Here is a 15,818-nt window from a genome sequence, read left to right on the forward strand (position 1 = left end):
CCATAACTCCATTCCCAGTAGGATGGCTATTATAAATTAAAAAGAAAACAGGAAATAGTAAGTGTTGGTAAGAATGTACACAAATGGGCTGGGGATGTGGCTCAAGCAGTAGCGTGCTCGCCTGGCATGCGTGCGGCCCAGGTTCGATCCTCAGCACCACGTACAAACAAAGATGTTGTGTCCGCCGAAAACTTAAAAAAAAAAAAAAAAGAATGTAGACAAATGGAAATGTTGTACACTGCTGTTAAGAGGGCAAAATGGTGCAGCAGTTATGAACAACAGTATGGAGGTCCATCAAAATATTAAAAATAGAGGGGCTGGGGTTGTAGCTCAGTGGTAGAGCACTTGCCTAGCACGCGTCAGACACTGGGTTTGCTCCTCAGCATTGCATTAAAATAAACAAATAAAATAAAGGTGTTGCGTCCATCAAAACTAGAAATATTTTTTTAAAAATAACTAAAAATAGAATCACCAGGCCAGGTGCAGTGGTGCATACCTATAATCCCGGTGGCTTGGCAGGCTGAGGCAGGAGGATCATGAGTACAAAGCCAGCCTCAACAAAAACGAGGCATTAAGCAACTCAGTGAGACCCTGTCTCTAAATAAAATACAAAATAGAGCTGGGGATGTGGTTCAGTGGTTGAGTGCCCCTGAGTTCAATCCCCTGTTACCCCCACCCCCCAAAAAATAGAATTGCCAGCCGGGTGTGGTGGCACATGCCTGTAATCCTAGCAACTTGGGAGGCTGAGGCAGGAGGATAGCAAGCTCAGTCTGGACAACTTTGTAAGACCCTGTCTCAAAATAAAAATTAAAAAGGGCTGAGAGTGTAGTGTAATGGTAAAATGCCCCTGGGTTAAATCCCCAATAACATCAGTAAAAAGGAAAAATAGAATTGCCATATAATCCAGCAACTCCACTTCTAGATACATATCCAAAAGAATGGAAAACAGGGACACAGACATTTATATATCCACATTCATAGCAGCATTATTAATAGCCAAAAAGTAGAAGCAACCCAAATGTCCATCTGTGGATGGATAAATAAGCAAAATGTGATACACACACACACACACATACAACATACACACACACACACACACAATGGAATATTATATGGCCTTAAAAATAAAGGGAATGTGGGGGCTGGAGTGTAGCTCTATGGTAGAGTATATGCTCAGCAATACCCCAAAAAAAGAAATTTTGGACATGCTCCAACACGGATGAACCTTCAAGACATTATGCCAAGTGAAATATGTCAGGAACAAAAGGACAAGTACTCCTTGAGTATATGTGCATTAGGCTCCTAGAGTAGTCAAAGTCATGGTGACAGAAAGTAGAATGGTGGCTGCCAGGGGCTGTGGGGAGGAAGGAATGAGGGGATGTTATTTTAGTTTTGCAAAATGAAAAGAGCTCTACAGACTTATGGTGGCAATGGTGGATGTATTCAATGCTACTGAACTACACTTCACAATGGGAAATCTTATTATGTATATTTTAACCATAATTTTTAAAAGAGAGAACAGAAGCAGGTACCCTGATGGAACATCAAATGATGCATGGGAAGAACTAACTGTACCATAATACATTCCATTTTACATTCTCATTTGATCCTCTTTTTTATTTTTAATATTATTACTTTTTTGTATTTAGGGATTGAACCCAGGGGCATTTTACCACTGAGCTGAATCCCCAGTCCTTTTTATTTTTTTGTTTTGAGACAGGGTTTTGCTAAGTTGCTGAGGATCTTACTAAAGATGTCGGGGCTGGCCTCATACTTGCAATCCCCCTGTCTCAGCCTCCTGAGTTGCTGGTAGCCACCATCAGTGTTTACAGATTAGGAAACTGAGGATTAGAATAGATACTGGACTCACACAAAGGCAGTCACAAAGAGAAGCAAAAATAGGGCCTACACACCAGAAATGGTGGCACATACTTGTAATTCCAGCTACTCAAGAGGCAAAGGCAGAAGGATAGCCAAGTTCTAGGACAACTTGGAAAATACAGCAAGACCCTGTCTCAAAATTAAAAAATAAAAATGGCTGAGGATGTAGCTCAGTGGTAGAGCACTTGCCTAGAATTCTCAAGGCCCTGGGTTCAATTCTCAGCACTGGGAAAAAAAAAAAAAAAGATGGGATCAACTCCAATTCAAAATAAAAAATGCTAAATGCTCGAAGAGAACAAAGAGGAACAAATGAGATCCCACATTACTCTAGAATTCATGAAGAGTGCTGTCTTTATGGAATTCCCATTTGGAACCAGTTAAGGCCCTTCTTGTCCAAATGTTAATAGACTATGCTTGCTATCCAAAAGGCAGTATCAACAAAAGCACTGGAGCTAGATTCCCTGATGTAGAAGATGGCTGAGCCAACACAGGCACCAGAACCTTTGACAAGCAACCCCTTAAGTCTCCATTTCTCATCTATAAAATGGAGATAATGGGGCTGGGGTTGTAGTTCAGCAGTAGAGCGCTTGCCTAGTACATGCAAGGCGCTAGGTTTGATCCTCAGCACCACATAAAAATAAATAAATAAAATAAAGGTATAAATAAATAAAAAATAAAATGGAGATAATGGGGCTAGGGTTGTAGTTCAGCAGTAGAATACTTGACTAGCACATGTGAGGTGCTGGGTTTGACCCTGAGCACCACATTAAAATAAATAAATAAGGGCTGCGTTTGTGGCTCAGTGGTAGAGCGCTCACCTAGCATGCTCAAGGGCCTGGGTTCAATCCTCAACACCACATAAAAATAAATAAATAAACAAAATAAAGGTATTGTGTCTAACCAAAAATAAATATTAAAATAAATAAATAAAATAAAGGTATAAAAAATAAAATGGAGATAATATCACTGACTTACCAATGTTTCATAGAACTACTATTTAAATAAGGTAGTGTGTGTACAGCACTCAGCAAGGTGCCTAGCACAGGACTAAGAATTTTGAAGATGCTAACCAAGAAGATGACAGGAAAAAACCTATGGTATGGATGACTGTGCAGAGTATATTCCACCACTTTATGTGAAGGTCAAAAGAACCAGAAAGTATACATCTTGACCTTGAGGAGCAAGGAACTTTATACACATTATCTCATTTAATCTTCACAAAAACCTAGGGGTGAAAAATAGTGATATATATATATATATATATATATATATAGAGAGAGAGAGAGAGAGAGAGACACACACACACACACACACACACACACACACACACACACACATGCACACACAAGGAAAGAGCCAAATAAATGATCTGGATAAAAAACATTGGGGGTCCAGAGAATAGAGTTATGCCCATAAACAGGGTGATCTAGGAAGGCTTCCAAGATGAAGGGGTAAGGGCTGATGGACAGCAAGCTTGATGATAAGATGAAGAAAATCAAAGAGAATCTTCTAGGTCAGGGGTTTGGAAAGGAACACTAAAATGGGTAGCAAGTCAGAGACTGGTTTTTATAAGGCCTCTTTTCCAACCACGAGATAGGTCAGTTTCCCCAAATGAATGTTATTTATATATTTTTAGACTACTAGGTTAGTCAAAAAATTCTGGGAGTTTTGTCTGTTAGCAAGAACAATATTCCTTACTTGAAGCTCCCCTGGGCACTATATTTATACCTCCTTCCTCCTCACCTAATATCTCAAGTCAGTAATAAGTAAATAAATATAACACAGAGATTATACAGAAATATGCTGAGTAGTTGTACAATGTTACATCTCTAAGGCATGAGAAAAGGGAGAATGGAATACATAAGTATTCCATTACCTAAAATAAGAAAAATCTCAATGAATTTTTGAGAAAACACACACTGGAGATTTTCTATATTTTTCCTATTTTCTATGTGATTATACATTGATTTTTCAAAAGCACAATTACATGAGAATTTTAAATATCCCAACTAGCACTCCCCCTATGCAACGGCACCCGTTCAGAAAAAGCTGCAAGTCTCAGCTCCTATTCTTTTACATGTTAAACAGAGCAGGACAAGAAGCAGGCTGACCCTTACCATGTGACTTTCCACGTCTGGTGTCTTATAACCTACCCAGGCAATGAAGGACAAATGCTCTCAAACCTAACTTCCTCCCAGTACTCCACTGACTGCACCTTACTGTCTCTGCTGTGAGCTCATAAGCAGCGTCTGTACCCTAACTTTGGAGGAAATAGCATTGCCCACTGCTGACCCCCTGGGAAGATAACCCCCTTTCCCATTCTGCACAGTCAGGGGCTTTGACAGTAAGAGAGAAGAGAGATCTTTCAGTGACTGTCACGGGGAAATCTCCCTGCCCTATGATGGTATCCATGCCACTCCCCTCCCTAGAAATCTTGCAGAGCTCCCCAGTACCACCAAGGGAAGAGTCCAGACTAGTTGGCCAACACGTGAAGGAAGCAGATCTCCACAATCAGGCTTTATCCTACCTGTCTGGGATCACCTCCCACTACTCCCTTTTGCAAGGCAAACAGAGCAAATCCCATCACCTCAGCTACCCAGCCAACATCCAGCATTTGCCCAAGTTGTTGTCTCTGCCAAGAAGGCCCTCCAAGCCTCCTTTGCTATTTCTTCATGGACCATATCTTGTCTGATAATCAAAGCTCTGGTCAGCAAGCTCCCCACCTGCAGAGACTTCTGAGTTCCCCATTTCCCTCCTACGGTGTTCTCCTCTCCTCTCTCCTGCTAAGGGCATAACATAGAATCAGACTCTGAAGCCAGTGTGCTGAGTTCAAACTAAGTAGGTTACATACCTTCTCATGGCCTGAAGGCCATCATCTGCAAAATGGAGATGATAACAATGCCTCCTTACTCACATCATTGTTGTGAGGATTAAATGACTGCAAGATGCGTAAAATGACCACTTCAGTCTGTGGCACACGGTAATCTAATACTGAACTTTAAAAAGTTGGGAGGCTGGAGGTGTACATCAGTGGTAGAGCACATGCACAAGGCCCTGGGTTCCATTCCCAGCACCGCCAAAAACAACAACAACAACAAAAAATTCTCTAGCTACTATTATTATAGGGAGGCTCCCCCTCCCTTTCTCTATTCCCTTACTACATAAATCTGATCAATCTTACCCAATCACTTTCTATGTTATATGATTTAGAACCTGTCTTAGGTCTCTTATTAGACAGAACATCCTGGTAAATGCTTAGCTTGGCAAATGTAGATAGTAGGACCACTGAATGAATGAATGAATCCTAAATAATCTTACTTATAGACTATCCAGAATAAAAATATAATGCTTGAGCTGAGGATGTGGCTCAAGGGATAGTGCGCTCACCTGGCATGGGCAGGGCGCTGGGTTCGATCCTCAGCACCACATAAAAATAAAATAAAGATGTTATGTCCACCAAAAACTAAAAAAAATATTTAAAAAATTCTCTCTCTCTCTCTCTCTCTCTCTCTCTCTCTTAAAAAAATGTAATGCTTGAAGAAAGATAAAGAAGAGATAAAAGAACAGAACTATTAATCTATACCAATGGTCCTCAAAGTGGACCGCAACATTAACATCAATGGAAAACTGGTTCGAAACATGCAATATTGGGCTGAGGGGTTAGTTCAGCTAGTAGAGCACTTGTCCTGGGTTCCATCCCAGCACCATAACAGAAAAAAAAAAAAGAAAGAAATGTGGCTCACTAGGCCCCACCCCAGACTTACTTAATCTGAAATTCTGAGTGTGAGGCCCAGTATTTCATTTTAACAAGACTTCCAAGTGATTCTGATGACCCTGAATCTCCAGATCTGAGTCAAAGCAGCGACGCACAGCAGTGCGGAATGAGCACTGCATCAGGAGTGAATTCCAATCTGAACTCTGCCATTGACCTTAGACTTAGCTAAGCTAAGTCTCTTAGCCTTAAGTGATAAAAGGACCATAACCCTCAAAAAATTAAATGTTGTGAGGATTAAATGAGATTGCACATGTAGAGTTTGTAGACAGTAGCTGGTTAATAACTGTAAGTTCCTCCCAGTTCTCTTCCCCTATATCTCACAAGCTTATGAAGGGTAAATAAAATGACTGAAGCCAAAGGGCTTTCCAAGTTGCCAACTGCCATAGCAATTTGTGGAATGACAAGGTATTCTTTATATAAACAGCCAATCTAGAGTTTAACACCCAGCATTCTCAGAGTATTATGAAGTAGTTTATGTCTAACACCATTCAATCTCCAAATACAAACTTTGCAACAGATTATCTGCTTCTTAAATGTTGATAAAGCAGAACTAAGAAGAGAAATGACCCATATCCCCTAATATTAACTAAATACTCACTGAATTCTGAATCCAAATGAATCTCATTTTTTTCTCTTAGAAAAGGAATATCTGAAAATTTTTTCCCAGTCATCACAAGGAAAGCAGCAGACCTCTGTGCAGTACCCTGGACCTAACTTGGGGAACTCCTGATCTGTGATGTGGTGGTGGAAGGTTGAGATTAGACAGTAACATTTTGAAACTTGTTCGGGAAGTACAAAATCAAGAAATAAAAGTAAGTACTTTGTTTGTCGGTTTGTTTTTGTAGTGCTGGAGATTGAACCCAGGGGCTCATGCATATCAGGCAAGAGCTTACTGATGAGCTATATCCCCAGTCCTCTTTTTAAAACTTCTATTTTGATACAGAATCTTGCTAAGTTACCCAGAGTGGCCTAAAAATTGTGATCCTCCTGTCTCAGCATTCTGAGTAGCTAGGATTACAGCATGCACCACCATACCTGGCTTAAGTAATTTCTTTTCTTCCACACTTCTTAGCCTTTAACACCATTGCATTCTTGTTCATTCATATATTCTCTCTCTCTCTCTCTCTCTCTGAACCATGAATTCTACTCATGAATCACCTTCCAGAACAAATTCCAGGATGGATGCAAGAAATACACACATGCCTAGTAAGCATGAGGCACTGGGTTTGATACCCAGCATTGGGAAAAAAAGAAGAAGAAAAATAAATACACAAATAACTATGTCAGACTGTGGTCTAGGTGGCTAGCTTCAGATGTGCAGGCTATGTATTTGACTTTACAGCACCAAGTTAGAAGCCCCATGTGAAGCTCAGGCATGAGACAGTCATAATCACTTCACCAACTACTCTGCCCCAGGACCCTTCAATGGTCACGGTACTTTTTCTATTCAAGGTTCCCAAGGAGCTGCTTTTTAACATTTGCATCCCCAGCGTCTAGCACAGGCCTTGGCACCCAACAAGTACTCATGAATACCCTACTGAACTATATAGAAGAATTATTTAGGTACAAATCTGAGGCAGCTCATGAGAAGTATTATTTTATGTGTGGAGAAAACAAGGTCCACATAGTCAAAATTGCAGCAAGTGAAAGAATGTCATCTTTATGTGGCCCATCCAAAGCAGAGCTTCATCCTGTCACTCAAACCCTACTTGCCAATATTACCAACAGCCACCTCTGGTCCACTCAGACTGGTGATCCTAGATGTGTCCCTACTTTCCCTTTCTTTCTCATCCTATTTAACTGCCCCCAGGCCCAGGGGATTCTCTTCTCAGCCTTCAAAGTTCTTGCCTATACTTCACAAACAGCCCCCAAAGGAACCAATCCCTGTCACTCCAGTCTCATATGAATTCCACTTTTTTTCTTTTCAGTACTGGAGATTGAACACAAGGACCCTCTACCGCTGAGCTACATCTCCAGTCCTATTTTTACTTTTTATTTTGAGACAGATCTCTTCAAGTTGCCTTGGCTGGCCTCAAACTTGTAATCCTCCTACTTCAGCCTCCCAAGTAGCTGGGGTTACAGGCATGCACCACCATGCCCAGCTCTCATCTGAATTCTTCTGAACTCCTACAGCACTTATAATCTGTACTATGTCATCATTCCATGCGTCTGTTTTCTTGTCTGAAACTGTAAATCCCTTGATAACAGGACCATGTATGACATCCCAGCTCTTTTACTAGCTGAGCAGTCATTTCACCTCTCAGAGCCTCAGTTTCCTCAACTCTAAAGTAGGAAAGACGATAAAACTTATCCATATAATATCTGAAAGGAGCAAATGATGGCTGCAGAATTGCTTTGTGCAAGCTATAGCTACAATTATTTTTCTCATTGGCTTTGTTGTTATTTTATTTCTATATTCCTTTCCCTCCTACCCATTTCCTGGCACACACTTTTTAAAAAATACTAACAACACTAAATGTCAAGAAAATAATTTTTACACTTAGTCACAACAGTACAGAACATACATCAGAACTTCACTCTGTGGGCTAATAATTTATTGGAATCGAACTGAAATGACTGAGACCTTGCCTACTGGCTACCTGACAACAGTAAATTTTCATCATCTTCATGGTCAAATGTCTTATAAACAATGGTGAACACTGGAAGGGTATTTTTCTTCACACATCACCAATGGGCCAGTTGTATCACATACCCTCTCCTGGAAAAAAATTCAGTCCTGACTCATTCTATTGTTAACAGAGAAAACTTTGATTTAGTGAGCATTTATTATGTTCCAGATACAATGCTAAAGTTTTCTAGACATCATCTCGTTCAAATTGTACTATTCTGGAGGAAGTGCTAGGGATTGAGATTGACGAAATTATATTGTTATATTATTGTATGTATGTATGAATACATAACAACAGATTCCATCATTATGTATAACTATAATGAACCAATAAAAATGTGGAAAAAAATAAAAAATTTTAAAAATTTTAAAAATAAATTACCTCTTCCCTGCTCCCCCCCCCAGCAGATAGACAAACTAAGACTCAGCAGGGTTACACAATTTCTGGGGTCACACAGCTGAGAAAAGCCAAAATTTAACTCAGATCTTCCTCATGGAAGTATCATGCTCTTTTCACTCACTACATATCCCTATATCTTCTATACTTGTATTTTTTTAATATTTATTTTTTAGTTATAGTTTGACACAATACCTTTATTTTATTTATTTATTTTTATGTGGTGCTGACGATTGAACCCAGGGCCTCGCATGTGCTAGGCAAGCGCTCTACCACTGAGCCACAACCCCAGCCCCTTTATACTTATATTTCAAAATCCTCTTTGGGATAGGGTATAACTCAGTAACAGAGTACTTGCTTAGCATGCTGAAGATCCCAGATTCAGTCTCCAGCATCACAAAAAGTTTTAATTAAAAGTCCCTTTTAGGGCTGGGGATGTGGCTCAAGCGGTAGCGCGCTCGCCTGGCATGCGGGCGGCCCGGGTTTGATCCTCGGCACCACATACAAACAAAGATGTTGTGTCGGCCCGAAAACTAAAAGAATAAATAAATATTAAAAAAAAATAAAAAAATAAAAGTCCCTTTTAATTTCTTCCTCTCATCTACATGCTACTTTTCATAACCACCTTGGCATTTTAAAGATGTAGAACTTCCTCTTATAAGAGAGAAGAAAAGAAAAAAAAATTCCCCCAAGTTTACTGGTTCCCTCCATAACTAGCTAGAATTCAACACCTAACTGAGAAATGAGTCTTGAGAATATGGATGCAGTGAAAGAACACCTGAGGAAAGTAGGAAAGTAAAAGAGGAAGAAGAAAGGAGTGAAAATCCAGAGAGACATTCAAGTGGGCAGCTGGGACAAAGTGTTGGAATTGTGGGAAATAGCTCTTTCAAGGCCCAGTGTCCGCAATTCTTCATAAAAGATACTTTATCAGAAAGGAAAGAAAAGCTCCTAAATGCCAAATAGCTAACAGAAGAGGCCTCACTAACTTTACTGGTCCTAGTAAAGGCTAGAAAATAAGCTGGAAATTCATAAAGCAGGAAATAAACAAATCACTACTGCCTAAACCAGTCGGGCTCATACGGACACCAAAGGTCCCTGTTCATAAAAGATGTTTTACCAGTCCTTCAACCAACTGGGTGGAACCTAATTTTAAAAGAAACTAATCAGCATTCTTCACTGATCACTTGGCATAATCTCCTGCCTTGAGTGAAAAGGCACAAGTTGTTTTTAATTTTATTTATTATTATTACTCTTATTTTTGCCATGCTGGGAATGGAACTGAGGGCTAAGCACACATTCTACTGCTGAAGGACATCCCCAGGAAGGAAGCTGCTTTTGTTTTTTGTAAGAAAATCCCATAGTGTGGCCACTTTAGGGTTCCTTCACCTACTTTATGCTTTCTCCATCCGGGATGTACTCTGGTACCCTTGACTGGGTCCCCAAAGCCCCCTTATAGGATTGACAGATACTGTAGAGTAGTATCACTCTCTTGTATAGTGACAACAAAAGGTTCCACTTGGGAAAATTTAATATAGCAAGGGAAACAACAGTCAATGTGCAGAGATGACTACAAGAAATATCAAAACTTTGAAATCCGAAGGGCCCTACCACATCTCACCTCCAAATACTTCACCTGACAGGGGAACTTCAAACCACAAAGGGCACAGGGTCATAGGAAAAATCACTGGCAATGCCACTAGTTGAGTGTCGGTTTCCTGATTCCCAATGGAGTGCTCTTATCATTAAACAACACAGCCTCTCTTCTTTCCTGGGAGGCACCATGCCACCCCCCTTAAAAGATAATCATCCTCCAAGAACCCCTCCCCCAACCAGTTCTTCCTACATCCTAATAGAGTTGCAGCTCCAATTAGTAAGTCTCAGAGCAGGGGACAATTTCTGGGAGGGTGCACAGTCTGAGTCCGCAGGTATCAAAGAGAAGGGAGACATATGGAAAGAGGAGGTCTGGGAGAACCAGGCGGTGCGGGCGGGCGGGCGGGGGACAGCAAGATGCTGGGCTTGATAAGGGTGCGGGCAGTGGCATCTCCCAATAGGTGAGAGGTAAACAGACCAGCAGTTGGTACCACCTCAGGAAAGAAAGAAGGACTAGGCTCTGATGGTAGGGAGGCAGGGAGAGTCTCTGGGTCCAAGTTGGGCCTCTGGGGCCTCCTGGAAGGTGGCCCGGTGAAGTGGCACCAGTGCCAGGTGGAGGCCCCACGAGAAGGACGGACACTTGCTCTACCCATGAGGTGACACCGGCGCCCAGATGAGACCCAGCCCACTGGCAAGGTGGCACTGGCGCCAGACAGAAGCTGGACGACAAGGACGGACGGCCCACTCGTGAGGTGGCACCAGCGCTAGGCACAGGACCGACAACAGGGATGCCGGGTCCACCCGTGAGGTGACACCGGTTCCTGGAAGAGATCCAACCCGCACGTGAGGAAGCATCGCCACCCCGCAGAGATTCAACCACAGGGATGCTCGGTCCACCTGTGAGGTGCCACAGGAGCCGGCAGAGGCCCGCGGTCCAGCCCGGTCAGTCGCCCACCCGAGCCGTCCGCCGCAAGCGCAGCCTTACCGAGACATTGCCCCACAGGGGTGCTGAACGGGTTCCCCAGGAGGAACTCCATCTTGGGCCGACAACACGGCAGCTGACGCCCTGTTTGCCGCCGCGGTCTCGGCTGTCCCCAGCAGCGCTCCCAACCTGACTGACACTTGCCCCCGCCCCACCCTCCAGAACGCCGAGCGCCGGGCCTTTAGCCCCGCCCTCCTATCGCGTCTCTATTGGACAACGCCTCCACAGTCTTCCCTCCGATTGGCCTTTACACCACCCTCAACGAAGTCCCGCCCACCAAACGGAGTCTGATTGGGTCGAGGACCAAGCTAGGTCATTGGAGTCCCCGTCAGGCGTAGCGGCACCTCCCCTGGCCCGCCTCCGAAACAGGGGCTGTATTTTTTGATTCATCTGTATATTGGTCAATCTAGGGAAATCCTACTGTTATTGGACAAAATATGAGTCAGTCACTCAAAACAGACGTGGGGAAGAGGTGGACCTAGGGAGTTGCCCGCCCACAGTAGTGCTGATTGGAGAAACATTTGTTTTCTCTACGGCTGGTTGGTGTTTGGAGTATTTCCCACCCAGACACGTGATCACGTGACCCGTCAACTTTCACCCAGGATGTCTACCTCCTGCTTCCTCTTAGCAACCGAGTGGCGGCGCTTGTTTCCCCAGCAACCGAGAGACGCCTCTGCTGCAGGGAACTAGCCCGATAGCTGGTGCTTGAGAAGGTGAGACCCGGGAATTGAGGCTCCATGAGGACTCTCAGGGGCGAGAGCGGCCGACTGTGACCCCTCTCTCTGAGGATTCCGGCTTGGCCCTTTTCATTTGTAAAATAGGAACACATGTTCTCTACCAGACAGCTAATATACTTTAATCGTGGACTTTTCAGGTCTTCAGAGGAGAAATTGCTAAGGGAGTGCTTCTTCAAGGAGTAAGAGTCAGAAGGGATTTTAAGGGATTCCATCCCCAGCCTCCTGCCCAATCTGTTTCATTAGAACCCAGATTAACTGTTTCACCCTGATCCACTGATAACTTCTTCCAGAATTTAGCTATCGGATCCTACCTCATAAATCTCATTAAGTTAGTTTATTTGGTGCAGTATAAAGTGCTTGGACTGGGAATATGGATACTCAAATTCTGTGTCTGTCAGTAATTTGTTGTATGAGTTTGGACAAGTTCCTCCCACTCTCAGGGCTTCAGATTCCCTATCTGGGAAATAAGAGCACTATAGGACTCCCTTCTTTAATAACTTCTGGAACTGACATGTAATTAAATAATTTGTGTGCACAGAATGCACATTAAGTACTCAGTAGGAGGTTGGTTTTCTTATTAATTCATGGCAAATAAGGTCTCTACTCCTCAGATTTAATTCATCCAGTTTACTGTTTCCCAGGAAAATCCGGATCCGTTTCTCTGTGAGGAAATCACTTCATTGACAAGTTTGTAAAAACTGCTGCATCCCCACCTGCTACCTGTTTGGTCACCAACAACACTGTCATTAGGTAATTCAACAGGGACCCAGTTTGGTGGTAAATTACTGATAAAATCCCTATAGGGGAAGGCTGTTTGGGCTTTGTCTCTGACCCAGAGCAGTTAGGAGAAACACAGTGAATTGTGGCAATAATAATCCCTAGTAAACTGGGTACAGTGGAGCCATGATTAGGAAAATAGGTTCTGCCATATTCTAGGTGTATAAACTTTGGCATACTAATTGGCATTTCTAACTAGCTTCTGTTTTTCTTTTTCCCTGTTCTTTTCTTTCTTTGTGTTTCTAGGGAAGTACTAGGGATTGACCCAGGGATGCTCTACCACTGAACTACATTTTTAGCACTTTTTATTTTAAGACAGTTTCTCACTAAGTTCCCCAGACCGGCCTTAAACTTGTGATCCTCCTGCCTCAGCCTCCTGAGTTGTTGAGATTATAGGCATTCATCACTACACCCAGCTTAACTAGCTTGTTTTCTTTTCTGGAAACTGGGGATTATCAATCCTACATATAAATTAACTAGAAATGTCTCAAATCCACATTTTAGTGCTATCCCTGGTCATCTCTGACCTCACTCCTTTTGCAATTCTCAGTACTGCCGCTAGGGATGAACTCCTTAAAATTAAAATCTGATTATGTCACTGCCCTTATTAAGCCCTATGAGCTTTCTCAGGGCCTTAGGATAATAATACAACTCCTACAGGACTCTCCAAGCTTGTATCATATCAGACAAACTGGAGCATGCCTGTTCTCTCCCATCTCAGGGCCCTCCCCATGCAGTTCCCCCTCCCTTCTTTCCTATGGGTCCTTCAGATCTCAGCCCTTTCTTGGTTAGGCCAGGTTTCCCTTAATGTATGCTTTTGTAGTTCTCTACACCTACAAACTTTTCATGATTTATAACTAAATATTTGTATGATTACTTGTTTCATGTCTAAAACAGCAGTAAGATGATCTGTTATTCATGGCAGGTAGTAGTTATTCAGTAGACATGGGTGGACTAAACACATAGTCTTACAAAAACATAGGAGAGAGGAATTATCCACCTTTGACAGAATTGGAAAGCAAAGATTTCTGCCAGTAAAATGAGTTGCCAAAGGAGACACAGTCAGAATCCAAATCCTGCCCTTGGTGTTCTAGTTAGTTTAATCCCTCATTGCATAGCAGTTTCTGGGCTTGATTGAAAGCAAGCTTGATTTGTCTCAGGAACCAACTCTTGATGAAGTAAGAGGGATGAGAAGTCAAAGAGGTTTTTTTGTTTATTTGTTTGTTTATGTTTTTAGTTGTAGATGGACACAATACCTTTATTTTATTTATTTATTTTTATGTGGTGCTAAGGATCAGACCCAGTGCCTCACATGTGCTAGGCAAGCGCTCTACCACTGAGCTACAACCCCAGCCTGAGAAGTCACAAAGTTTTGACATCAGAATCATGGTTTATTTCCTGAAGTAAAGCATCCGTTTAAAAAAAAAAAAAGCCTAAAATACTTTGCAAGTAACATTTACAAACACAGTACATTTAAATTTCCCGAAATAAAATTGTTAGCAAGTTATTTGAAAACCATTTCAGAAGAGTGGAAAGCTAGAAAGGGAGAGAGGAGAGACAAGGGCTAGAAACATCGCTGGGGGTTGAATCATTCACCCTGAGGAGGTAGAACCAGTGTGGAGAGAGTTAGAGTAAAAGCCAATGTGTTGATGGTTGGAAGGTCAGATGGAGAAGACACCAGAGTGTGGGTGGGGGCTATAGAGTCTGTGTCTCCCCCACCTCCACCACCCCCAACCCCCAGGGAAGAAGAAAAGGCTGTGCGGGAGTTGAAGGCATTAGGATATTTGACCAGGGACATTACAGGAGTGGAGGATACTCCACTTACCCAAGCTGCATCCAAGTAGCTGGTAGGGGAAGAAAGAGGGAAGGGAGACTTTGCAGGCAACGTCTAAGGCCAGGTGGCAGATTTGTCCAACTAATCAGGGTTTGTGATGGACATCATCAGCCTAATATCAGGAGCAGAGCAGAGGGGCTGCCTAGCATCAGGGTGGGAGAGCAGGAGTTTCAGGGATACCTTGGACGTTGGGGGGGGTACATGGGCACAGGTAGAAGGTAAGACCACCAGGGAGGTGTGAAGCAGGTTGGAGCAGAGAGGAGGAGAGAACTGGACCTCCAGAGGGCTCAGAGGCAGAATCTCAGTAGACTAAAAGAGGGCATAGCTTCCTGCAGGACCCTGTCCTACTAGTGGATCTCACCAAGAGGCTGGTAATGATGATAATGAGGTCAGGGCACCCCAGATTCCCAGGACTATAGCTCTGTCCAGCCAGGAATAGCAATCCAGGTCAGCTTTATAATGTAACTAACCAAATCCTTGGATCCCCCACCTCTGCCTGCAGTGTCTCATAGAAACCCTTGGACCATTAGCAACAGAAAACTACCAGAGGGCTGGGATTGGGGCTCAGTGGTAGAGCGCTTGCCTAGCATGTGTAAGGCACTGGGTTCAATTCTCAGCACCGCATATAAACAAATGAATAAAATAAAGGTCCATCAACAACTAAATGTGTGTGTGTGTGTGTGTGTGTGTGTGTAAAATTTTTTAAAAAGAAACCTACCAGAGTTGGCTTAAGTTAAAGAGGATTTAATGCAGGAAATCAGGAAATGCTCACAGAAAAGGACACAGAAACTTGCATGGGGTTGAGACTTAGGGACATTAGGGACTGAAAAGCTAGCAAGAAGAAGGCAGACTCCATCTGTCCTTTGTCTGTTCGTGTGGATTATGCAATTTCCCATCTCTGCTTCTCTCTGTACATCCACCACATCCCTGCTTACTCTCTTGACTTAACCATGTGTCCGACCAGCCCATGGCTCCCTCGTTCCTCCCTAATCAAGCAGCCAGATCCAATAAGCACTTCCAACCTGAGGGAGTTGCCCGCTTCTCAGGGGGAAAGCGCCCACTTCTCAGGGGAAAAGCATGACTGGCCAGCTTGGGTCAGCACCTCCCTTGGCGGACAGTTTGTAGGGGCTGGGATGAGTTCCTCAGAGGAGGGGCATTGCAGGCTGGCTCACCTGGCTGGAGCTGCCAAGGGAGCATAGTCAGTGGTTTGTACTAA

At 43.0% G+C, this 15,818-nt stretch overlaps 2 protein-coding genes across 6 annotated transcripts in view; one reads left to right on the forward strand and one right to left on the reverse strand.

Moving 5' to 3' along the window:
- The window catches only part of TOM1L2 (target of myb1 like 2 membrane trafficking protein), a 118,678-nt gene extending 107,275 nt beyond the window's left edge, over positions 1–11,403 (reverse strand). For all 5 annotated transcript variants that reach the window (XM_081271202.1, XM_081271201.1, XM_081271200.1 and 2 more), the window contains exon 1: positions 11,258–11,403. In XM_081271202.1, coding sequence (XP_081127328.1) covers positions 11,258–11,309 — 52 coding nt within the window. In that variant the 5' untranslated portion in view covers positions 11,310–11,403. The remainder of the gene's footprint in view (positions 1–11,257) is intronic.
- Positions 11,404–11,846: 443 nt separating this feature from the next.
- Positions 11,847–15,818, forward strand: part of DRC3 (dynein regulatory complex subunit 3) — a 38,640-nt gene continuing 34,668 nt past the window's right edge. The window contains exons 1-2 of the mRNA XM_081271206.1: positions 11,847–11,967; positions 12,633–12,678. The gene's annotated coding sequence lies outside the window, so the exon portion shown is untranslated. The remainder of the gene's footprint in view (positions 11,968–12,632; positions 12,679–15,818) is intronic.

This window comes from Spermophilus citellus (assembly GCF_964194105.1).
Source record: "Spermophilus citellus genome assembly, chromosome: 17".
Lineage (NCBI taxonomy): Eukaryota > Metazoa > Chordata > Mammalia > Rodentia > Sciuridae > Spermophilus > Spermophilus citellus.